The sequence below is a fragment of the Sitophilus oryzae genome, unplaced genomic scaffold (genome assembly GCF_002938485.1).
Source record: "Sitophilus oryzae breed Bouriz unplaced genomic scaffold, Soryzae_2.0 scaffold_297_pilon_pilon, whole genome shotgun sequence".
Classification (NCBI taxonomy): domain Eukaryota; kingdom Metazoa; phylum Arthropoda; class Insecta; order Coleoptera; family Curculionidae; genus Sitophilus; species Sitophilus oryzae.
Genome location: NW_022146859.1, coordinates 261,427 through 287,074, shown reverse-complemented (window position 1 = coordinate 287,074; position 25,648 = coordinate 261,427). Strand labels below are relative to the sequence as shown.

At 33.9% G+C, this 25,648-nt stretch overlaps 1 protein-coding gene across 2 annotated transcripts in view; it reads right to left on the bottom strand.

Moving 5' to 3' along the window:
• Positions 1-25,648, bottom strand: part of LOC115884525 (dihydropyrimidine dehydrogenase [NADP(+)]) — a 50,144-nt gene that overhangs the window by 2,649 nt on the left and 21,847 nt on the right. For both annotated transcript variants that reach the window (XM_030903129.1, XM_030903130.1), the window contains exons 5-16: positions 25,127-25,311; positions 24,864-25,047; positions 24,578-24,810; positions 18,995-19,239; positions 12,827-13,011; positions 12,390-12,596; positions 10,509-10,673; positions 6,907-7,059; positions 6,611-6,851; positions 2,115-2,257; positions 651-824; positions 301-552 (exon numbers count right to left, since the gene is read on the bottom strand). In XM_030903129.1, the coding sequence (XP_030758989.1) occupies positions 301-552; positions 651-824; positions 2,115-2,257; positions 6,611-6,851; positions 6,907-7,059; positions 10,509-10,673; positions 12,390-12,596; positions 12,827-13,011; positions 18,995-19,239; positions 24,578-24,810; positions 24,864-25,047; positions 25,127-25,311 (2,367 nt within the window). The remainder of the gene's footprint in view (positions 1-300; positions 553-650; positions 825-2,114; positions 2,258-6,610; positions 6,852-6,906; positions 7,060-10,508; positions 10,674-12,389; positions 12,597-12,826; positions 13,012-18,994; positions 19,240-24,577; positions 24,811-24,863; positions 25,048-25,126; positions 25,312-25,648) is intronic.

Below are 25,648 nucleotides of genomic sequence, written 5' to 3'. Positions count from 1 at the left end.
CAATGGGGCATTCCAAGTTATATTTATAACCAAATATATATTTTGACAAGACTTTGACAGTTAAAACAACAAATTACAACAGATTATACATTGATTATTATAATGACTTCAAACACCACGGCACTGGAATTAAGTTTTATGTGACCTTGAACAGATTAGTTCACATGGTAGCGACCGATAAATCACTCCCAAACATTCGTGGCGTTTACTTTATACATATATGCATGAGCTGTGCGTTTAGCAAATATGACACTCAAAAAAATAAAAGAATATAAATATATCAATTTTAAAAATACTTACATCGTCTATTAGTGCAACTACTTGTTGAGTGTTGTTCAATTGCTTGTAAGCTCCGATGTATTTCAAAGCACGACCAACTACGTCACTGACTTTCACTACCTTCTTTTCGCCTTTCTCTTGTTTTGGGTCATCATAGCCCACTGGGCGACCTTCATGATGTTGAATGATAGTTTCTTCGTATTTGTTTTCTTTATAGAGACCCGATATTAATTCTTCTGCTTGCAGTTTATAAGGTCCAAAATTAGGCAGTTTCTGATGAAGGCAGATACAGTTGAAGTAAAGATAATATTTAAAGTTACAGTAATTGAAATAGTTGCGTATAATAGTATACAAAATATGAAAATAATTACCTTCCCATTTGCGTCATAGAGTGGCCTCACTGGCTTTCCTTTTTGATGTTTTGGTGTGGGTGGACTTTGTCCATTCCAGCCTGGTAATTGACCGTCCAGATACAGCAAGGCTTTCAATCCAGTGACGTAGTCCTTTATTAAAGTATAGTCTTGGTTTTGCACAGCGCTACATACCTAGTATAATAGGAATAGACTTTAATTTGTCACTAAAGAAAAATAGACAAATCCATAGAATAGTATCCAAAAAATCCTATATGGGTATTTCGCCACTGCTAGAAAATCTACAAAATAAAATAGTTATTTTTTATAAACACTTCTGCATTAAACCCAGACGGAAACCACTTGTCGGAAGTTAGGGTTACAGTTATACAAATTTGTCTAAGAAACAAAAAAATGCTTAACGTTTCGGAAAGTTTATCTCTTTCCGTCGTCGGAAGCAAAAAAATACAAAGAATAAAGAAAAAAACGATTTAAAATCTTTAAATTCAACCATTCGAGAACACTTTACTTTTTTAAAACAGACACGTCTACAAAAACCAGTGGCGAAATACCCATAGAGGATTTTTTGGAAAGATGAATCCGCCACATAGGTATAGACATTTTTCAGAAAATACTCTAAAGCAGACTTATAGCTTTGATTTGGAGAATTGAGAAGATAGGCAACCTAATGGGCGAATTCGTGACAAGGCTGATTTGATTTCCCCTTACGTCTCAAGCAGTGCTGTACGGTGGAGCCACGACTCTTTCTGCGGCCAACGCATAAAACACTTATTTTTTCTAATTCGGCCCATAAAGGCATATCGACGACGGTGCGGAACTGAAAGCGACAGTGTTGCCATATTAAAATGTGTAATATCTGTAATACATTCGACGAAAATATCTTTGGATGAAAAATCCGCGTTTATGTATCAACAATTTATTCATCTTAAACATGGAATAAGCAACAAAAATAAAAATTCTTTTATAGGTACTGACTATTTCGTATGATCGAAAAAAGTCTTTTAGTTATCTTGGAAATGACGATTATTGGCATTTACTATAATATTTTACATATTAAATAATAGCGATTTTCATTTCCAAGCCAACTCTGTCGCCGTTCTTTGTTTAATCATGTCATATTATATTAAATTATTTAATAACAGAAAATCTGTATTATTAACCTACTGTACCCAAAATACGTAAATCTACTGATTAATCCGTAGTTCTGGCAACAGTGTCTCCGGCGACCACTCACTCTGTCGACTGAAAGCAGAACTACGGTAACAATATCAGCGTACAGCGGCGCAGAGCTAAACTAAATCTCGGACAGGCTTACGGTAACGCCAGCTACATCTCGGACATTTTTCTGTTTTTTTGAGTTTTGTGCCACGAAATCGCCCATAAGGTTGTGCATCACCGCAATGCATTGTAATATGGACGGTCTATAAGAGAATACAAAGACGAGTAAGATATTAACTCTTTTACCTGCACAGCTTGTGCTCCCACTTGCAAATACTCTAAAGTAGTTGCAGCTGATTCTACTCCTCCCACTCCCAATATTGGAAAACCTGGCAATGCTTCGGATATGGCGGCAACTGCTCTTAAACCCATGGGTCTCGTAGCATTTCCTAATAAGAATAATAATTATTATATGTTATATTTATCGCTAATATATACAAAGAAGCCAAAGCACACAAGATTAATGGTATATAAAACAACTCCAGAGTTCCCAAATGGCAAAGGAGTACGACATGGAAAAGCGATATCCCCAAAGCTGTTTACAGTAACATTAGAAGAAATCTTTCGTCAACTGGACTGGACCAAAAAAAAATTAAAAATATATGGAGAATATCTGAAACCATCAAAGATTCGCTGATGACATAGTTCTAATTGCCAATAGGCCTGATGAACTCCAAGCACAGATTAATGAACTAAATACAGCCAGCAATAAAGTCAGTCTCAAAATAAAATTAACAAAAACTAAAGTAATGTACAACGAACTAGTGGAAAGAAAAGACATTCTAATAAATAACACAACACTAGAAATAGCAGAAGAATATACAGGGTGTCCGGAAATTAATGCAACAAAATTTGGTCATAAGTTCTTGAAAAAAAATAGGTGACCCGTATTTTTTATTTTTGGCCTGTGGCTCCCCTTTTCGGATTTACAGCCCCCTGGATTTCGCCCTTAAAAAGAGTTTTTTTTAATATCTCAGGACCCTGTTGGACGAAAATCACTAAATTTGGTACACGTTATTTTACCATAGAATGACAAATTTTGATGCTATTAACTTTTTTATTTTCATCAGTGGCGTCCCTACGGTATTTAAACTAAATATTATTGAAGAAAAAAATGGTACGCCACTGTTTTTCTTAAATAATTATTTTTTTAATTGACTATTTATTTTTTTAAATTATTTTTAAAATCTACACTAAATTTGGAACAAATTTGATCTCTTGACTTTTTTTGGTACGATGCACCGTTTTCGCGTAAAAAAATAAAAACCATTTTCATACATGACCAAATCGCTAAAGTTTTAATGTAAACTTTCATAGCAAAATTTAAAAAAACGACAATTTAGAATTTTGGACATTTTGGTTCGCACTTAAATAGATAATAAAAACAAGAGTGAAAATAAGATTTTGGAAAATTATTTTAAACTTAAGTTTGCCGTTTTAAAAATTTTGCCTTTGAAATTTACGGTAAAATTTTAGCAATTTAGTCATGTATGAAAATGGTTTTATTTTTTTACGCGAAAACGGCAAAACGTCGTAGCAAAAAAAAGTCAAGAAATCAAATTTGCTCGATCAAAATGTAGATTTTAAAAATAATTTTTATTTAGAAAAAAACAGTGGCGTACAATTTTTTTCTTCAAAAATATTTAGTTTAAATACCGTAGGGACGCCACTGATAAAAATAAAAAAAGTTAATAGCATCAAAAAATGTCATTTTATGGTAAAACAACGTGTACCAAATTTAGTGATTTTCGTCCCACAGGGCCCTGAGATATTAAAAAAAACTCTTTTTAGGGGCGAAATTCAGGGGGCTGTAAATCTGAAAAAGGGGGCCACTCGCCAAAAATAAAAAATACGGGTCACCTATTTGTTTCAAGAATCTATGAAGAAGCAGTGCTCATCACGCAGCATAACCGTGATGAGGCTTCCCTCAGTCAGAGGTCCTGTGATGGCTTCCGTCTCAGTTCTCACTGCCGCATGTCGGTCGCATTCCAATAGTACGTGCCCGGCATCCTGTACATCGCCACAAGCTCCGCAGTGAGGAGAGGCAGCTTTTCCGATGCGATGCCTGTAGGCAGCGAACGTACCATGACCGCTCAGAAACTGCACCAAGCAGTAGGTCAGTCTCCCATGGTCTCTCCGTAGCTATGGTCTCAGGTCTGATATCCAGCGCCGAGTCCATCCGCCCCGATCGCTGCTTTGCCATCTTCTATTCCACAGCTCCAGGAATTTTTCTTTTTGTGCCTTGATGGCACCTTTTTCTAGTCCGTAAGATTCGCTCCTATATCTAGCTTGTAGGTCTAGAGGCATTATCCCAACGAGCACTTGTAGTACTTCTGTGGACACTCTCCTGTTTGCCCTGCTTACATACAGGAGCACCGTCCTCTGTGCCCGGTTTAGAGCGTCAACATTCTTTGCCAGCTTTAGAGTGGTTTCTGCCCATGTGGGTGCAGCATACAGCACAGCCGACGCGTGTGCAGTTGCCAGCATCCTGCGTGCCCAATCGCCGGCGCCACCATCGCGCGGCATGAGTCTTGTTAGAGCTCTTGCACTCTCCGCTGCATTCTTTGCCTTTGTCTGAGTGTGGTAGACAAAGGTGCCATTTTTCTCTAGCCAGACGCCCAAGTATTTAATCTCGTCCTTAATTGGCACTTGCACTCCCAGAATGTTGACCTCCAAAGTCCCTACCAGTTTTGTTCTGCCGGTCGAAATGCCGGTTAATCATATTGAAATCTAGAATGTGACTCTATCTAAAGAAGAAAACATTCCACCAATGCAGTCATGACCTATGCATGCGAAACCTGGACACTTAAAACGGACATAAGGAAACTGCAGGTCGCACAGCGCTCAGTGGAACGAAATATGCTGGGAATAACCAAGAGAGACCGTAAAAGAATAGAGTGGATACGACAAAAAATCCAGGTAATAGATGTCATCCACAGAGTCAAATCCCTCAAATGGCATTGGGCAGGACACCTGGCAAGAATAACGGACACCAGATGGACCACAAAAATTACAGAATGGTACCCACGAGGAATTGAGACCTAGAAGAAGACCGAACCTGAGATGGGACCATGATATTAGGAAATTAGCAGAGATAATAATTGTTTAGGGATAACTGTTGGATCCGCATATCTAACAATAGATAACAGTGTGCCCAACTACAAAGAAAGTTTGTAAGGGAGGATACGCTATAATTGGAAATGGTTGAATAAGCTGAAAATGATGATGATGATATTTATAAAACCAGAAAAAACATTTCATTCTTCGTCGATTTCATAGAGTCAAAATACACACAACAAAACTTATATGGAATCACTCTTTATTTCTGATTAAATTTCTTGCAAGGATAAAAATTGGTATACGACTTTAAGGTAAGACTTTTTGTTGTAAATAAACATGATAATAACGAATCAACGACTGCTGCGATTTATTTTCTTTTGAATTTTGTGTTCAGTAGTAAAATCACGATTGACCAGTAATTTTCATTCGATCCAAAAAAAATCAAAAAATGCCTTATGTTGGATTAATAGATGTACATAGGGGAAGAATTATTGCTCTCACCGAACAAGGAATGCCCCAAAGAGACGTAGCAGAGATAGTAGGCGTTACCCAGGGTATTGTATCGAAAACATATGCAAGGTATTTGGAATTAGGAACACGCAAAGACAAAGTCGCCAAAGAGACACAACTGAACAACAAGTCCGCCTTGTGGGCCAAATTGCTAGAATAAATCCCAATGTTTCTCATCCAGAGGTACAAAGACAACTTCTGGCAGCTACAAGTGTGAACGTTTTAGTTGAAACCATAACAAAAAGGCTTCGTGCTCGAGGATTTTACAGTAGGAGAGAGTTACCGGCTAAATGGATGCCTTCAACATCAAAACTGGACAACTGAGAATTGGCAAAATATTCTTTTTTCGGATGAGACCAGAATTGGATCAGATAACCATCGAATTCGGGTTCTCAGAGCTCCAGAAAGACGAGCGCGACTTCAGGCTGCCAAATCTGTACCAAGATATAAAGGAGGAACTATAATGTTCTGGGGAGGTATTATACTGGGAGCAAAAACTCCACTGTTACCACTTCAACAAACTTTAACGGGTCGGAGATATGTTGACTTGGTGCTAGACCCAATCGTTAGTCTTTGGAGAGCTGCAATTGGTTATAATTTTAACTTCTTGTACGATAGTGCACCTCCCCATACCAGCAAAATGACTAGAGAATGTCTTGAAACGGAAGGTGTCATAGTTTTGGACTGGCCTGCATGTTCACCAGATTTAAACCCTTCGAACACTTGTGGGGCTAGCTCAAAAAAAGGGTTAGAGCTCGTCGATACAATCCAGGATATCTTGCACAGCTTATTGATGCAGCATTAGCAGAATGGGGAAACATACCCTAAGACAACGTTAATAATTTAATAAGAAGCATGCTAGCGCGAATAGAAGCTTGCATAAGGGCTAGAGGTGGAACAAGGAATATTAAAATTATCAATTATCTTTTTGTTTTTGCTTTTTGGCCATTAAAAATTTTAATCTTAATTTCATTTCAGAAACCAAAAAAATACCATTTTGTTTATTTCGGGAACTAATTAATTTTTTTTATTGCTATATGGATTATTTTTCATTAAAAGTCATTGGTAAGGCCTGAGTTTATTCATAAACACAAAATTTTCATACGTCTCAAAAATTATGAAAAATAATAGATGATTCCGTATAAGTTTGGTTGTGTTGTATGCCTTTTTACCTGAAACTCCTCCAAATGTAGTTCTTTTTCCAGTTCCCACTCTAGGCCAAGTTAGTCCTTCTGCGTTGATACCCATTAAACCAGACACTGTGTTGATAGCAGACACACCCCAAGCTCCGCCTTCTTTAGCTGCCGCAGCTATGGTAACTATGTTCGTTATATTAGGCGTTAATTTAATAAAAAATGGAATTTTGACTGCTTCTCTGACCCAGCTGCAGATATCTCGAACTAATTCTTCTTTCTGGAGAATAAACAATTTTTAGACTAGTCTCATTACAGCCTAGAGGCAAACTTACTTGACCACAAGCTAGACCCATTCCAGACTCTTTAACTCCATGCGGACAACTGAGATTAAGCTCCAACATATCTGCTCCGCTTTTTTCTGTCTTTGTTACTGCCTCTACCCAGTCTTCTTTTACATAAGCGCACATTACTGATGCTATAATAATCTAATAAAAAATACCGTCACTTTGGATCCAGAAAAGATACTAAATGTTCTTTCTATAGTTCGTACCAATTAAACTTTTAGTCACGTGATTAAGCTTGAGAAGCACAGCGTTGCCTACTTTTACATATTTTCTTGTAATCAAAATATTCTAGGTTATCAGATCAACGAAACTCACCTCCTTAACATCACTTAAGGGACATAAAGGGCTATTACTACCACTTTCCCGTTGAAAATATTCTAACCCAAGCAGCATCTGGACGTCGGGACAACGTTGTGTCACGCGACCAAATGTCGGGGTGCAACGTCGGCACAACCTCGTGCCAAACCTAGTCTACACTAGTTTGGAGAATAATTTTTGGGTCGAAACGACGTTGGATACCGACGTTGGCTAGAAACCTAATTAAGTACAAACTGCAACGTTGTTTAAAATCCTAATTCACAGAAATACAAAACTAATATGGCGTCTAAGTCGCGTTTTATCCTAAATTGGGATAATTATAGTAAAAATATTATTTTTATGATTTAGTTAGAGACATATGTCAGATGGCAGTGAAGGAAAACAAAACAAAAGTATTTAAGTGTGGGGGATGTTTGAAGATCATAATTATTGAAACACTTTAACCGACTCTGTAACTCGTTACCCAAGGCAAAAAAAGTTAAACGCAAAGAACTTTATTGATAAATGTATTGTTTCTACTTTTGAAAATACTAATGGGCCTTAAAATTAAAGAAGTTTAAAAATTTTCTTGAATTTTTTTTTTAGTAAAATGAGAATAATTTATTCGCAGTCGAAAAAATTGTTTCCGCGTGTTTTTTAGGGTCAATTATTTCAAGTTAATGTATTCAAAAAGCAGGAATTGCTATTTTAGGAACGAAACATTTTCTTATTTAACAACATGGCGGCTTTCACTTTGTTGTTTTGGAGATTAAGATGGAGAAGTTCGAGTAGTCGCATACTGGACTAATAAAGTCGCAGTTCGGCCTTAACAGGTAGTATACTAGTCGCAAGATTGCCTAATTTAATCATCCTAGAGTCTAGTTTGTGCCGCCCTCTATAATCTAAATAAACGAGGGAGTGGATAAACTATCGGTAATATATGTCGAATATATGTATATTTAAATTTAGTTTTATATGTACCTTTCTTATGTCCCATTTTAATTAAGTTTTTTTTTATAAAAACAAAAACAGCACTGAACTGTCTGACTGAACAGAACAATGAAGTGAAAATTTAAGATTTAAGGTTATGGTTCAATACAGTTGCAAAAAGGTAGTGATTCGACGTCCTACCAACGTAAGAATAACGAAATCTAAACAACTTTGGAATTAGTAAAACAGACGACGTTTGCATAACGTTGGAATAGGCCCTGAAACTGACGTCGGAAAACTCTATATTGTCCAACGTTGTAACTACGTTGTCCGAATCACCTAAAGATCACTTAAGCAAAAAAGGTTACAAGACAACATTTATTCGACGTCGCAGAAGCTTCTATTTTGCTGTAGTACTAGTCCACCGTCGGCACAACGTTATAAAAACGTTTAAATTTATTTTAATACCCAAGGTAGGGAGCTAATTATTTTTTGTAACTAATTCAACGTTGTGTTTAGTAAACATGTGGTCGCAAGTCGAGAAAATGCTACTTGGGAATAAGACTGCGATGATTTTTTTGCAGCGGCTACTAAGCTATCTTGTACAGTTCGTACTAAAAGAGGTTCTAAAAAGAACAATGTTCCACTGCAAGCTCTGTTAGTAACAATTTTTAAGCTTAAAGCATAGTATAGGGAAATTAGTAGCTTTACTCCTTGTAAAATCTTTTGTTCTTTTTTTACCACTTTATATGACCTTGTTCTCGCGTCCCCTGACCAGTGACGTAGCTGTATAGTCATGGTCTATAACTAGGCAAAGTATAGTCGTGGCACTGGCCATAGTTTCACAGAGATGTATTTAGGAAAATGAGTTCACAATAAAATAAAATAAAAAAAATTAATCATCGAGTAAAAATTTGCTTGAAGACAGAATATTTTCTCATTTCGTGTAAGTAACAATTCTTCTGTATCTGAAAATCTTCTGATGGGAAGAAATGCGGAAAAAATATATAATGACATATTTTTATATTATTATCTATTTCAAAGATTTCCTACAACTTTTTTTAAAATTTAAAACAAGTTTAATTTTAACATTAATGTGTTTGTTTTGTAGTAATATATTGGTTAGGTGATTTTCAATGGATAACTAATACATTGAACAACACATTGTACTAAATAATAAAACAACATATTTAAATTTCAATAATTGCTAATAAACATTACAGATATTTCAAAAGAGAAAAGAAGCAAGAACATGAGAAATAGCATCACTACTTTCTCACGTAACAAAAGAATAATTTTTTAGTTATTGTTACCCGAATTAGCTATATTAGTTATTGTTACCTATTGTCCCGAAGGTACCGAAAGAACCGGGAATTAATAATTTCGAATCCCGGTTCTTTGATATCTCAAAAGAACTGTGAATTTCCGGTTATGAACCCTAGTTACCATATTATCAAGAAATTATGTTTTTTAACTAAAAATTAAAAAAAATTCCAGATTTAAAAAAAAATTGCCCTGTAAAATCCTCATATTTCTGGGGGGGTCAGAATATACTACCCTTAACAATATTTGTACTTATTTAAGACTCACCCTGTATAAGACGATTCACGGTTATAGTACGTTATTGCGTTTCCGGAACCGGAGCTGTTCTTCGGAACCGGTAATTTCGATACCATGCCTCTAAGGAACCGCGATTTCCAGTTTTTTTTCGGTACTAGCAAATTTTTGTTCAGTGATGGTGCAGTTTGTTAAACAGCAAGCAAGGGATGGTTGTCAAAAGTAAAATCGATAAAAAATTGAGGTTTAAATGAAAATAATATCAAATTATTAAGTAGTAATCAGTCATGAGAAAATTAACATGAACACAAACATGATCACAAATGACTCTTAAAAAAAACTCAAAGCACAATTTTTTTAATTATTACTAGAACCAATAGCAGCACACAGTAAGGCCCTCATTTGTTGTCAATCCGTCTCTGTGCTGAGACGCAACGCTAGAACCTCGCAGGGCGACGGACAGAACTCAACTGAAGCGCTCTGCAATCTGCCGATATTCGACAGATTGTAAAAACTGGCAGAAAATATTTGGGAGAGTGCAACTACTCTTTTCCTTCTACTATGCTTAGAGTATCAAAACAAAATTCATTTAAACCAAAAACTCGTAATACAAAACTAAAGTGTCAAAACGAATGACAATGTCAGGAAATAAATAAATAAATGCGGCAACTTGACATTTTTTACAGCAGAGCTGAATCCCCAGCGGGAAATTTAAATTCCAGTTAGTTAGATTGACATTAGAAGTTTAATTGGTATCGCTTATAAGTAAATTGTAAGTTGTTAATCTTAATAACACCATTAATTACCTTTGTTGGGAAGTCTTTTTTCAGTTCCTGGATTCCGGTTAGCCAGTAGTCGAAGTATTTTTCAGATATTACTTCTATATTTAAGAATGAACCTTGCTGAGGTCCGTAGATTGGACCAGAGGTTGTTCCTCTAACTATTCTGGGTGATACATTTGTTATTTCGTTCTTAAAAGAGAAATAGTATATTACATACTTGAAGTGTTTTTTTACCAAAAATCTCGAGATGTTAATGAAAAAATATTTCTGTACTGAATGAAATTCCGTAGTAGTTTTTATCAGTGTGTATCAGACAGTAGTTTTTATCTTTCGCTATCGATAGAGAAAGGAATCTAGCTGTCATCGGATTCTGTAAAGACGGCATTCCATATTATGGAATGTCTTCGAATATATCGTTAAAATATCGATATTTTTTGCATATTACTATTTTCTATGCATACCATGTGACATTGAAATTGCAACACTCAGTAAATCTATATCTATACAATATATAAAATCCTTAAGTGACTGACTAACGATCCTGTTCAAACCACTCAACGTAAGAATCTCAATTTTGGCATAGAGGTTGATTCTAGGGTATAGGTTCGATAAGAAGGGATTTTTCGAAATTCCAGTTCCAAGGGGGTGAAACCACCCCTCAAATATTACAATATTTTTTAGTTAAAAAACGGTCAAGTTTCCGAAAAAACGCTTAAACACATATATTTTATTTTGTTTTTTAAAAACGTATACAATGTGTTTCGAAAAATCTGGTTATAGATTAATCACGGTCCTGCTTAAAGCGCTTTACGTAAAAAACTGATTTTTGGAAAACGGATTGACTTTAGGGTGTAGAGATTCAATAAGAAGGGATTTTTCGAAAGTCGAATTCTAAGGGGGTGAATATTCCCTCAAATATTAGAATATTTTTTTATTCAAAAACCGGAGTTTTTCGGAAAAACCCTTAAACACGTATAATTTGTTTTGTTGTTTTACATAATTTAAGATTTTGTAAAAAATTACACAGGGTGTTTTATAAAATATGACCATTGAGTAATCACGATTCTGCTTAAACTGCTTGACATTTAACGCCGATTTTTGGCAAACGGATGGACTGTGGGGTGTAAAGGTTCGATAAGGAGGAGTTTCTCGAATCTCAAATTCCAAGAGGGTAAAAACGCCCCTCAAATATTACAATATTTGTTATTTAAAAAACGGTTAGTCTTTCGGGAAAACGCTTGGACACGCATAATTTATTTTGTTTTTTTACATATTTTAAATTTTTTTTTAAAAAATCATACAGGGTGTTCCAAAAAGTTGGGTAATTGATTAACCACGATTCTGCTTAAACTGCTTGACGTAAAAAGCTTATTTTTGGCAAACGGATTTTTCGAAAGTCAAATTTTAACGAGATGAAACTACCCTTCAAATATTACCAAGTTATATAATAATATCGCCATATTGTTTTTTCCCATGATGACATAAATGTGATAAAATTTTATCCAGTTAATGGAAATTCTTGCTTTCCTTTATCATCACCATTACAAATGATTAATTTGACGCGAACGAAGTCGCGGGTCCACGCTAGTGTAAATATATTTTATTAATATTTTTGAAAGTGTTTAGGATAAATATGAAATATAATAGCCAATTACATTTTCAAACAAATTTGTTGAAAGGAATTCTTAACAATCAAAAAAAAAGAAACGTCTGTTTTTTTTAAACTAAGTAAATTCTGGTTATTTGTACACAGTCTAGGATAAAAATGTTATCGTTTACTACAATTCATGCAGTCAATCAACCGACAAAACATTATAAATATAGTTAAGCATATACTGGGTGTTCCAATTTCTATGTGACGCAGTGTATTTTTTTATTAGACTAAATTATTTTTAAATGACAAACCTTGTCTAAGCCAAAAGTTTTGGTAACCACAAACCCCCATCCTTGTTCGAAGCATCTTCTGATCATTGCTGGTGTTGTAACAGGTGGTGCAGAAGCTAAACCAAAGGGATTCTCAAATCGTACTCCACAAATTTCTGTTGATATGTCCACGTCATCTATGGGAGTGTGGAAGAGAGGCAACCTCGATGGAGAATCACTAGGAAGATCCTATAACACAAATTTACAATGTGGATCATTTGTTCATCTTATAGATTACAAAAAAGTAGATATACCTGTAAAGAGTGCTATCTTAAAACGTATATAGTAACAATAAAAGTAAACAGACAACTACAAAACTGTAATGGGTCACTAATAGGGTATTGCAAGCTGAATAGATTTATAATGCTAGTGGAATTGACAGACATTTTGATTTAATAAGAACAATTAGAAAAAGGTACCTCTAAAAAGCAGTGTATGCTCCAAGCTGCTGTTTTTCCATCATTGACTGATTCGACTGTTGTTTCTGCAACCCCAGCCATATCTCCTCCTATCCAAACCTTAGGATGCGAACTTTGAAGAGTCTTTGGGTTTACAACCGGAAGATTCCAGTCGTTGAGCGACAGTGGTTTTAGTGCATCCAAAACTGATAAAGAATAACAAAAATTTTATTAATTATAATATAACTGAATACAAGGCAAAGTTAAGACAGAGGGGACAAAAAATTTATTTTGATTTTTAAGGTATTTTCAAAAAAAATCAAATAATAAATTTGTGAGTTCCCATACAGCACGTCCAAATGAAATTACGTTTCTACAAGGGAGACACATGAGAAACAAAATATGTTAAAGTGAACCTAAGTGTTCATCTAGTTCTAACATATACATATGAGATACACGCAGGTTTATGTTGATAGAATTGTGTGATACAGTGTTTACTAGTTGTATCCGTATGCACTCAAGATTCTAAAGAGTTTTTTGTAACGTAACAAATAATTATTAAAATGATGAAATCTGACGTCGGTATATGAGACATACAATGTATAAGTCATATGTATGTGTGATACTTCGTATCATAATTGTGCCTATAGTACACACCTTGTAAAAATGTAACGTATACACATAATATAAATATCTATATAGACACCTTGTAACAGTGTACTGTTGTGTCTACATTCTAGCATGAAATGAAGGTGTGCGCACGCCTGGATAGCCTCAGCGTAGATACACCGACCACGTGTATCTTATGTGTCCTCTCTCCTTTCTCCTTTCTAGGAGTGTTACCAGCCATTATTGTTTTATCATTCGGAAGCTCTATATAAATGTTCTGTTTGTGTGTAGTTTAAAAGAGATTTTAAGGTAAGCTCAAGTTTTTAATTACCTTGTTACACCTTCCTAAGAGTATTATTAATATTATAGCAGCGACTCTTCTCTTACTCGATACCTAATTTACCAAATTTTGACTCCAATGAATGAAAACTCCAAATATTCTCGTATAATGATAAAGAGGTTAGCTCTGCAATATATTTTTTTTTAATTTGGAAATAATAAAAATATAAATGGACCAGAGATAGAAAGATTTAAACACTTCACAGAACTTCTTACGCTGATATTCGGTAAGTTATTGATGGATCAATATACAGATATGTTTAATATTCAATAATCAGTTTCATATAAAATTTAAGGGTGAGATTGTCAATCTGGAAATAAAATACAACAAAGTCCAACAGAGTGCTCGATGAATGAGTATGCTAACAAACCAATTGCTTGGAGAGAAAAGAGGAGAAAAAAATGACTAAACGAGGTCCACCAAATCGTGGCGATATACCAGTGTTTACCATTTTAGTATGTTGTTATACTAGGTACTTATATTTTTAATACATTTTGATATAAATTCTGTTCTTTTACAGTGTTTTCTTACTTCTGGTTTCTGCAGTGTAAATAATTATTATTATTTTGTTATTTGCGCTATTGCGTTCCATGATATAAAGAAATATAATAATTTTATTTTTTAACCACTTAATACATTTTATGGAAGAAAAATGGTACATTTAATACAAAACAAAAATGGAACAATTTTAAGGCTACTTCTCTTGAACTTACGATCGAGATACTTTTGGAACATACAAAGTTTTGTCTTTCTAATTTTCGTTCTAAAAAGATATAATTGGTATCATTGAATAAATATTTCTTAAAAAGAACGAAAAGTTAGGCATCAAAACTTGTATTATTTCCTAAATTCGTTCATAAGAAGTAGTTTTATCTAGCACAAAATGTATATACGAAGCAAAATACATACGTATACACGCGGTAGTCACAACTGCAATGTGTAAACAGAGTTTAAACGTAATACACAGGCACTGTGTATCCGACGGCACACTGTGTATCCCTTACTTTGTGTATACGTAAATGCTATACTGTGGCTACATTGTGTGAGGCGGACGTTTAACCTTTGTGCATACGTGTTGAACTACAATGTGTAAACGTAGCATATTTAAATGTGATTTGATGTGCTGTATGGGTTGCATCATCAGCAGATGATTAAAACTTTTGAATTTTAATGATTTATTTTATTTTGCTGTTGTAACACCAAAGGTTCCAACACCCAACTGTAATGATCAAGTATGTGTATTCTATACCAATTAAACTTTTAGTTACATAATCGAGGGCGCGATTTTTAAATTCATTGTTGCCAACCATGGACATCTTCGGCGCCGGCCGGGCTGACTAACTGGAATTTAAATTTCCCGCTGGGGATTCAGATGGTAGTTCTGTTGTAAAAAATGTCAAGTTGCCACATCTATTTATTTATTTTCTGACATTGTCATTCGTTCTGACACTTGTTTTGTATTACAAGTTTTTGGTTTAAATAAATTGTGTTGTGATGCTTTAAGCTTAAACATTCTTACTAGCAGACCTTGCAGTCGAACATTGTTCTTTTTAGAACCTCTTTTAGTGCGAAGTGTACAGGGTGAGTCAACGATAGAGTAAAGTCCATTATCTCATTTGTTTCGAGGTTTAGAAAAAAATATTAAATATAAAAATTATAGGAACGGTTAAGATACATATTCTAAAATTATTATAGAGTATACAGGGTGCTTCAACAAAGTGTGGCGAATGTATCATATGTTTTTTTATATGCAACACTATATTTTTTATTTAATTTTTAGATTCTGCGTAAAATTTTATAACTTTTTTATATATAATGTTATATACCTAAAATGAATAGTTTTTGTAATATTTAAATGTGCTTAAACAAATGTTAGATTGCAGTGTGATATAAAATTGTCAGTGATGCCGTTGTTTCTGAAGTTGGACAACTAACATTTTGTAGGAGAATTTTATAGAGACATAGAAAAAAATCTATCTAAAGATATTTTAGTTAGATGCTACAGGGTGTTCAAAATATATTTATGAATTTCAACTACTTACAATTAAGAAATTTCAAATTTTTTAAATGGTACACCCTATATATTGTCATTTTTTCTGATAGATTTTACAAAACTCTTCAACTTTTATTAAGTATGTTGTAACGTTTTTAGTTCGTTACATGTCTTTTTTACATATGATATATGATGTCTGGCCTATCATCACCGGATTCCCTCTCGTTCAGGCCGGATAGTTTATTTGACGCGCAATTTTTACGTTCCCTAGTCGCCAACCCTGTTATCGTTCGACACAATCCTGTTACTATTCTGTGAAGGCGCGCGCTGTCAACATCGCTTCTGTCAACTCTCCGTGCTTAACCTCAGTTTGTTTTGACGCTCTGTTTTATCCCAGCTTTTAGAAATGGTGATTATTTAAATCTTGCTGTATAATCTGAATCAGCTGCTATTTCAAAGCAACAGGTAAAGCTGAGTTATTTTCCTTTTAGATTCGATATTATTAGTGAATATTTTGAGGGTAGAGTTACGGATGTCCCAACTTGTATTTGTGTTTGGCTGGCACGTTGGCGTCCCTTTGCTTTTGTCCTCCAGAATGTCATTTGGAAGAAGGGACAGATTGTTTATTATTTATTGAGCCCTCGGAAGTATTTCGAGGTAGGTTCATTTTGTTTATTAGACGGTGTTTGATTTTAAACAAGAGTTTCGTGTTCCTAGGGTCTTATGGACGGACATTGTCTTACGGACAAGTGTCCAAGGTATGGACTATTTTTCAAGGTCCTAGTAGTGTTCTCTTGTGCCAGTATCTGATGGACGGATGTCCCATGGACAAATGTCCCCAGTAGGATTGATTTGTCTTACACATAGAGTGCCCCAGCGTGGATGTGGCTTGAGCCCCGTGCTGCTTCACCCCCATTTCTAAGCCTGGATCGCCGACAGACAGTACAGAGATGCTAGACCTCCTCGCGCTGCTACTGTTTGAAGCAGGGTTACATAAAAGAACAGCTAAGTGTATATTTAAGTTCTAGTTTTGCATTTAACATCTAAAATGTTTTCAGTCTTAAACAGTAACGTACATTTTAAACAATAGCGTACAGACTATATTTAGTGGTTAGATTATTAAGGATATTTATGTCGATGCAGTAGTAAAAGTGTGATTTAGATTTTAGATTTCATAATATCACGCATTGTAATAGTATTACTTTCTATAGACATTATTATTACGCTATACTAACAGATGAATAACGAGATAGATTCTAGAATCTACAGGTTGCAACACATCTGATTTAACACCGTATAAATTTAACAATTTAAAGAAAGTAATGCTACTTTTCCTATATTTTCTATAACGTTACACGCATTGTATTTTCTTTATAATCTTTTCATAGAACGTATTTAATATTATTTACATATATAGTTTTACTCAACAAGTAACCACTATAATAATTATATTAATTGTACAATGCTTTTTACCATCAGAATTCATCACGATTAAATATAGTCATTAGTTTTAAGTATTATACAACTGTGTTTTCTTTCTCTGTACATGCCTGGCGCCCAATATCTATATATCTTTTGTTTATTACTATTGATTAATTTTCTCTCTAGTGAAATACCTTATCCACGACTGCTCTCCGATGAAAAGCTGCCGTTCGCAGTGGTAGTTGTTAAAAAAACGCTACAATGTCATATACCTATTTTTAATAGTTTACGATTTATTCCAATTTTTTCTATTTTTACCCATATTTTTAATACAGTTACGCTATAACATTATAGATGCAATGACAAAAAATAATAATTATTAAAATTTCATGTCTGTTAAGAACAAGATTTAAATTTTGTCTTATGGTGGTAATGGTAGAGGTAATTGTTACATATTTTCCTGAAATTAATTAGTCAATGTGACTGGTATACACGAACAAGCGAAGAAAACCATATTTTTTGGTTCAGTACATATATTTTATAGTGCTTTGCTAAGTACTATAAGAATAGATGTAGATTATCTAGAAAACATCTTCAGTGTGTAATGGGATGGTTTGGCGGCAGTAGTAATATGGGCTTTACGAAATGAATTATAATCAGTCAAACATTATAGTCAGTCACTATATCAATAGTCTTCAACAATTAAGTAATTTAGTATGACCCTAATCTGTCGCTATTGTTTTTAGCGATTTTATTTTATTTGAGTAAAGTTAATTAATTTTAACTAATACTAACAATTGTAACTAATTATGAAGCTACTTGTTAAAGAAAAGTTATAAATAGTTTGTTTTGTCATGGCAACTATGATTTTATAGCGTAATTGTATTAAAAATATGGGTAAAAATAGAAAAAAATGGAATAAATCGCAAACTATTAAAAATAGGTATATGACATACTTAATAAAAGTTGAAGAGTTTTGTAAAATCTATCAGAAAAAATGATAATATATAGGGTGTCCCATTTAAAAAAATTGAGATTTTTTAATTTTAAGTAGTTGAAATTCATAAATATATTTTGTACACCCTGTAGCATCTAACTAAAATATCTTTACATAGGTCTTTTTCTATATCTATATGAAATTCTCCTACCAAATTTTAGTTGTCCAACTTCAGAAACAACGGCATCACTGACAATTTTTTATCACACTGCAACCTAACATTTGTTTAAGCACATTTAAATATTACAAAAACTATTAATTTTAGGTATATAACATTATATATAAAAAAGTTATGGAATTTTACGCAGAATCTAAAAATAAAATAAAACATAGGGTGTTGCATTTAAAAAAACATATGTTATATTCGCCACACTTTTTTGAAGCACCCTGTATACTGTATAATAATTTTGAAATGTGTATCTTAACCTTCCCTATAACTTTTGTATATAAAACTTTTTTGTAAACCTCGAAACAAATGAGATAATGGACTTTACTCTATCGTTGACTCACCCTGTACAAGATAGCTTAGTAGCCGTTGTGAAAATCTCATCCAAGCCTTTTTTAGAATATTTTTAACGGGAAAGAGGTAGTAATGGCCCTTTATGTTCCTTAAGTGCTGTTAAGAAGGTGAGTTTTATTGATGTAAATAATAACTGTTTATATATTTATGATTAATATATTTCTGTTTCCCAAAATATTTTGATTAAAAGAAAATATGTAAAAGTAGGCAACGCTGTGCCGGTCGAGCTTAATCACGTGACTAAAAGTTTATATGGTATAAACTAATTCTAAACTTATTAAACTCAATGAAATGGCCTGTATACTTACTGTCTGGATCTGTCAAATGCGATCCAAAGGCCGATATAACAAAATCAGCTTTGATGGTCGTGAGTTGTTCCTTATCCTGGGCCCATTTTCCATTATCAAGCTGCTCTGAACGACTAAAAGTCATCGAAGTTATTTTTCCATTTTTTAAGTTTACTTTGTAGGGCGATAGGAAACCAATCAGCTCGCAGTATTCCTCAACAGCTACGGATACTTCTTCTGGCACAGCTCTAATATTTTGAAAACCTCTAAAAAACAATTATCCCTTAAACTATATGTAGTTATAGTATTAAAAAAGTTTACTTCAAACACAGACGTGAACATTTTGGCCAACAAAGTTCTATTGAGACCATAGACTTAAAATAAAATATAGACTACACTATTTACATCTCAACGCAGACAAACAAGCTTTTTTTGTACACATGTTTACTTCTGGGTACAGTCGACCTAGCCTTCCTCATCCAGCCTATGTTGTCACGTCTTTAATATTATCAATATTTTTTTTCTTGTTATACACATATATTGAGATATTAATACTACAGTTTAATAAAGTAGATTTTAATATTCCATAGATGTATTAAATAGTCCTTATACTACTAAATTATAAGTCGGATACTGTTTAATAAGGATAAGTTCTTTACAATATGACAACACCGATTAGAGGCGAGGGAGCCTATTCATTCATTTATTACCTTGTAGTACGCGTGGCAAGTGTGCGGTAAAGCTTTGATGCCGCTATGTCCCCGGCTGTATTAACGCATTTTCTTAGTTTGTAGTCCTTAAGTGTTTATTTTATTGACTTTTTCTGTTCAAGAACTATAAAATATGGTTCGCCAGTGCCAAATTTGCAAGAAATTTGACTTAAATAATCCATTTAAGTCTTGAAACGACTTTCGACCGGTAGACAACTCTCAATTTGCCCATTGGGAGCCAGTGGCGTTGTTGTAGAAAGGCGCTTATTTAGATAATATTTTAGTAAAATGTAAAATCTGAATTTTTTCTCATTACATTATTTACTTACTTACATTGTAACAAAGTCATAATTATAACCCTGTTAATAATTAATAATGATTTTATTAAAAATATGGTTTATTCTAAAATTATCTTGAGCATATAAAATAACATACAAGAATTTTAAATTGATATTACATTATGAAACAATATTTTTTAATATACCGGGTCGTCTCAAAAGTGGCTCACCCCCTATAACTTTTTTATTTTTTCAGATAAAAAAAACAGATTTGTATGTTATAGGTATATGACATAAATTAGGATTTATTGATGTATTCAGTTGTTTTTGGTCTCTTCCTGTTTCACCGAAATGATTACATCTTTTTATTTTTAAAGGCAACCTCGGTATATTGCTACTTTATTCGATAAAAAATGACACTCTGAATAGAATGACATATCATATGTCAACTTTTGACATTGTCGCTGAAAAACAAATCGTATTTTAAATTTCAATCCAGGGTGCCATGGTGTTGTTAAAAACACTAAGTTTTAATCAAGGAGCCTTGGAAAAATAGTTTTGATCGTCTAATAGGTTTCGTGTCTTGTCTAAGTCGGTTAAAATATGTACAAATCGTATTTTTAATCATACATATGTCAATTTTTTCAAATGGAACAAGGGTGACTCATTAGCATATTTGGAAAAAGCATTTTTTTATGAATATATGATACCACACACTTGGTATTTCGAGTCAAATTGTCGTTATGAACCACGTGTTACAATTACAATTAAACCATATGCGAAAGTGTCAAAAGTTGACATATGATATGTCATTCTATTCAGAGTGTCATTTTCTATCAAATAAAGTAGAAATATACCGAGGGTGCCGTTTAAAAATTAAAAGTTATAGTCATTTCCGGTGAAACAGAAAGTGACCAAAAACAATTGAATGCGTCAATCAATCCTAATTTATGTCATATACTAACATACTAAATCTTGTTTTTTTATTTGAAAATATAAAAAAATTATGGGGTTGAGCCACTTTTGGGACGCACCCGGTATAATAAAGACAGTACCGAGTTAAATAAATGTAGTTTTCATTTTATCCCCTTCCTATCACCTTCCTTGCTTTAATGGAACAGATTTATGTTTTCTCTATTTTACATAATAAGACATCACTTAACCAGAAAAAAAATTACAACAATCATATTTTTTTTTCTCTCTCTGTCGCCGATTCTATTATATCTGTGGAATAGATCCTGTTTTCATTAATATTAGGGGTTGTAAATGTTTGACTAAATTAATAATTTATTATTAATTTCAAAAATTACGTAATTTCGATTATAAAATTTCTTCTATAACGTGTATTTTATTATGTTTATCCTTTTCGGACTCTAAGACGTTTTTTCTAAACTTTTATGTAAAAAACCTGTCCTAAATCTTAATAAAATATAAAAACGTTTAAATACGATATATTTTTAATTTACTTATAGCTTCATTAAAATAAAAAAATTACCCGGCTATGATACGGAGAGTTCAGGTGTACTTGAGAAACGAAAGACAGTGTTGTGTTTCTCGGCAGAGTCGTCAGGGAACGACCGTTACGACAGAGACAACCTATCTATCGCTCGTGTCGCTCTCGTTATAACCTAAAACAATAACACAACAATAACAAGACAGTGTCTGACCGCATGTTCCAGCTATTTATGAATGAGATGCTCAGTCTATATTTTATTTTAAGTCTATGATTGAGACGCAGTTAAAGTAGGTAACATAAAAGTACATGAGTTAAATAAATTTCGACGCTTCCTATAGGTTTAGATAAATTATGCGAAATGTCCAAAAAAGGTAGATAAATAAATATTCTAAGATCTCAATCAAAACAGCACAATTTACAGGGTGTCCCAGAAATAAGTGGCAAGTATTTTAAGAAAACTGGGAAACTTGGAGAGCTCTTAACAGACTGCGTACGGGCACAGCGAGATCGAGAGACACTCTTGCCAAGTGGGGCTACAATGTGGACTCCAACCTCTGCGAATGTGGAGCACTACAAACCACCCAACATATGTATACTTGCCCACTGTGCCCCGCCAAGTGCACTATAGAGGACCTTATGGCAGCAAAATCGAACGCAATTGACGTCGCCCGCTTCTGGGCAAAACATGTTTAGTTTCCCGTCTCAAATGATGTTTATACATGCTATGTTTGTTTTATATCTATGTTTTAATGTACTGTGGTTTCATGTATAACTTTTATGTTTGCAATTTTACTTATTATTATTATTATATGTAATTATTGTTGTTTTGTTGTTGTATGTGATATTATATGTATATGAAATGTAATCTTGATGATGCTTCTGACACGAATAAATAATATAATTTTAAGGGATGGTAGATCTCGATAAAAGAAACATATTTTCTCTTTATCGTTTTTCAAATAAGTCCAAAATAACGAAGTTATTTTACTTTAAAAACTTCCAAAAAAAATATTTTTTGCCTAAATTTTGAGAACCAATGGATCTTTTTTGGATTTTCTTTCTTGTAAATTTAATCTAGTACCTATGTTGCGATATTATTAAAAAATTTTGTTTTTTTAACTAAAAACAAAAAAATCAGAATTTTCAAAAAAAACTTGAACTATACTACCAGTTAAAATACTTGCACTTATTTCTAGGACACCTTGTATAGTGATCGAAAGCTCGGGTTGTCCACAGGGAAGCTCATTGGAAAAAGCGTAAGTTTAAAGAAGCCATTTTTATAGCAAGCAATAATAGCATTTTTAGCAATCCTAGTACTGAAATACCTACGATATGTCAACCATTGATTAAACGCTCCAATGTATTCTGTGTGGACAACATCACGATTGACTGCACCCAACTTTTCACGGGTGAATGCCTGAACGCACTATAAAAGCACAGATTAATAACAGCTTAGTAGTTTAAGGAATGAGTTTAGTTTGGTTTGTTGACCGAAACGTTGTGTTAATCAAAATAAAGACAATGGAAGTGCGAAATCTTTTATTTTCAATAATGAATCATTATCTACCACATCCAAAGAAAACTTTCTTTACTCTTTTGCAGTCACGGACCACTTTGGCAATTTGTACAATCTCCACGGACCCCTATCAAAAATAATAGAGGAAAATAAAAAAAGCTTTATTTACATAAAAAGAAAACGTGTATTAGTAGATTTATTACACGTACACTAGTAAATTAGTGAGAAGGATGCTGCTGTTTAGCCTCAATGAGAACGTTAAATTGTGGGGCTATCTTCGATAAGGCAAGGTGCATATCATCTGCGACGTTCAATCGCTTGTGACTTTTTGTTTTTATTGAGACTAGAACCGAGAACCCTGCCTCGGGCAAAGGTAAGTAGTAGCAAATGGTATCAGAACTTGACAAGAAGAGGGTAAGCTTGACTTGAAGAACACCAAAACTGCCAAGATCTTTTGCATGAAATTCAGCTGATATTTGATCTCATGTCAATTAAGTCATATTTAATGCGATCTTCATCGCTGATATTATCCGTGTCGATTATAAATGGACCCCGCACCCATTTTTATTTTCAAGAGATTCTAAGTTAAAGTAGCCTTCAAAAGGGGTTTGCAATGTATCCAAATGCTTAGACCCCTTTTTCTGTAGCATTTTTGATATCGTGTTTCCGTCACCTTGTGCTATTAACTCTTCAAACATCGGAAAATTTTCAAAGCTACCAGATTCCGCCCTCTTTTTCCAAAGTGGCAATTTACATATGAAACCTTTCAACCCTTCAGATGGTCACCGAAGAGCCCTGAAGAAACAAGTTAATCTCATTCAATTGAGTAAATATATCTGCCAAATACGCCAGACCCCGTACAAAATCTTCGCTCTCAAGATATTCAGACAGTGAATTTCCTTTATCTTTTAGAAAAAGTAACACTTCTGTTCTCAACTCAAACAATCGCATCGTAAATTGATTATTTTGATACATGTAGACATAACTTCCTTTAGAAATATAGGTAAAGTCCGTGAAGCCAAGGCATGTCGATGTAAGACACAATGAGCTATTATGACATGAGGGATCTCTTTCTTGACCAAAGCCGCGAAACCAGACGTATTACCAAGCATTGCAGGAGCTCCATCGGTGCAGATACTAAGTTTAGTCTTCCAGTCTATATTTTGTTCGTCGAAAAACCTTTTTGTCATTTCAAAAACATATGAAGCTTTTGTAGTCTCCACAAGCGAATTGCAAAAAAAGAACTCTTCTTTAATACTACGTGTGTCTTGTTGTACGTAACGGACAAATACTAAGAGTTGGCTACATTGTGACACATCGGGGTTTTCATCCAATTGAATGCTGAATGGAAACTTGTAAAACATTTGAAGTCATTTCAACAATTCTAGAATGAATAACATGGTTTGATAAGGGAACAGCTTCAACTTTGTTTTTTTATCCTTACGCGCATCGCGTAGTGTTTAGTGATTAAATACCTACTGAATTCGCAGCCCTACACTATTTCTTTTCTTAATAAATATGTTTACAGTTAACTGGCGTAATGCGGATCGCGGACCCCTGATACACATGCTATGGACCCCTAAGGGGTCCGTGGACCATACTTTAAGAAACCCTGCTCTAGAGGTTACTTTAAAAGCTATATACCTTCTAAAAATCACAAATACTTTCTTGGCACCACAACGCAAAGCGGAAGTAGCACAATCAAAAGCGGTATCTCCTGCACCCAGAACCAAAACAGTCCCGTGTAAACTTGGCAACGAAGAAGAACATCCTCCACTTGAACAGATCTTCTTGGAGCTTTTGGATACAGCTGGAAGGAATGATTTTGAAGTGTAGAATCCGTGAGAAGCATCCAAATTGTCAAATACTGAATCTACCTAGAAGATGGATTTTAAATAATGTTTATTATTAAAATTATAACTATTTTTACCTTGGATTGTGGTAATCCGATTGCAACAAATACTGCTTCACATTCGTTCACTAAGTTATTGATGGTGAGGTCTTTGGACGAGAGAGACCGTTGATGTTCAACTTTGATACCTAAATCACGTATCAAGTTCACCTCAAAATCGACTACTGTTTGGGGCAGACGATACTGTGGAATTTCCCAAGTACTAAGGAAAAAACTATCTTTGTAAAACATGTATCAATACAATAAAAATTCTTTTTTTGAACAATTGGAGAAGTTTTTACCTTAGTCCACCTAGTGTCTTTTCTTTCTCGTAGATAGTAATATCAGTGTATCCTAATCTTCCTAAGAAACTAGCACATGATAACGAAGCTGGACCTCCTCCAACTAAAGCTATTTTGGCTGCTGATTTTCGTGGTTTGGGTACAGCAGGATCTCTAGTTTGGGGAATGTTCATTTTGCTAAAAACCTGTGCAATAATGATAATAATATAAGATTAAGAAATGCAGTGCCTATAGAGGGTTCAGCAATAGTGCGTCGGGCATCTGTAGCTCCGAGAATAAAAAACTTGCGAATTTTTGGGCGAACCTAAAGTATGTACTAGTATGTATTTCAGAAAAATATTTTAACTTATACAGGATGCTCCAAAAAAGTGTAAGTGTATTGCAATTATTTTTTAAATGGAACTTAAATATTCCAGATCATTTTACATAATCGTAAGATATGAGTAAACATATTTGGATAGTTTCAGAGATATTAATAAATAAATAAAAAATATATATTTTTCAGTCTTTTTTAAAAAAAAT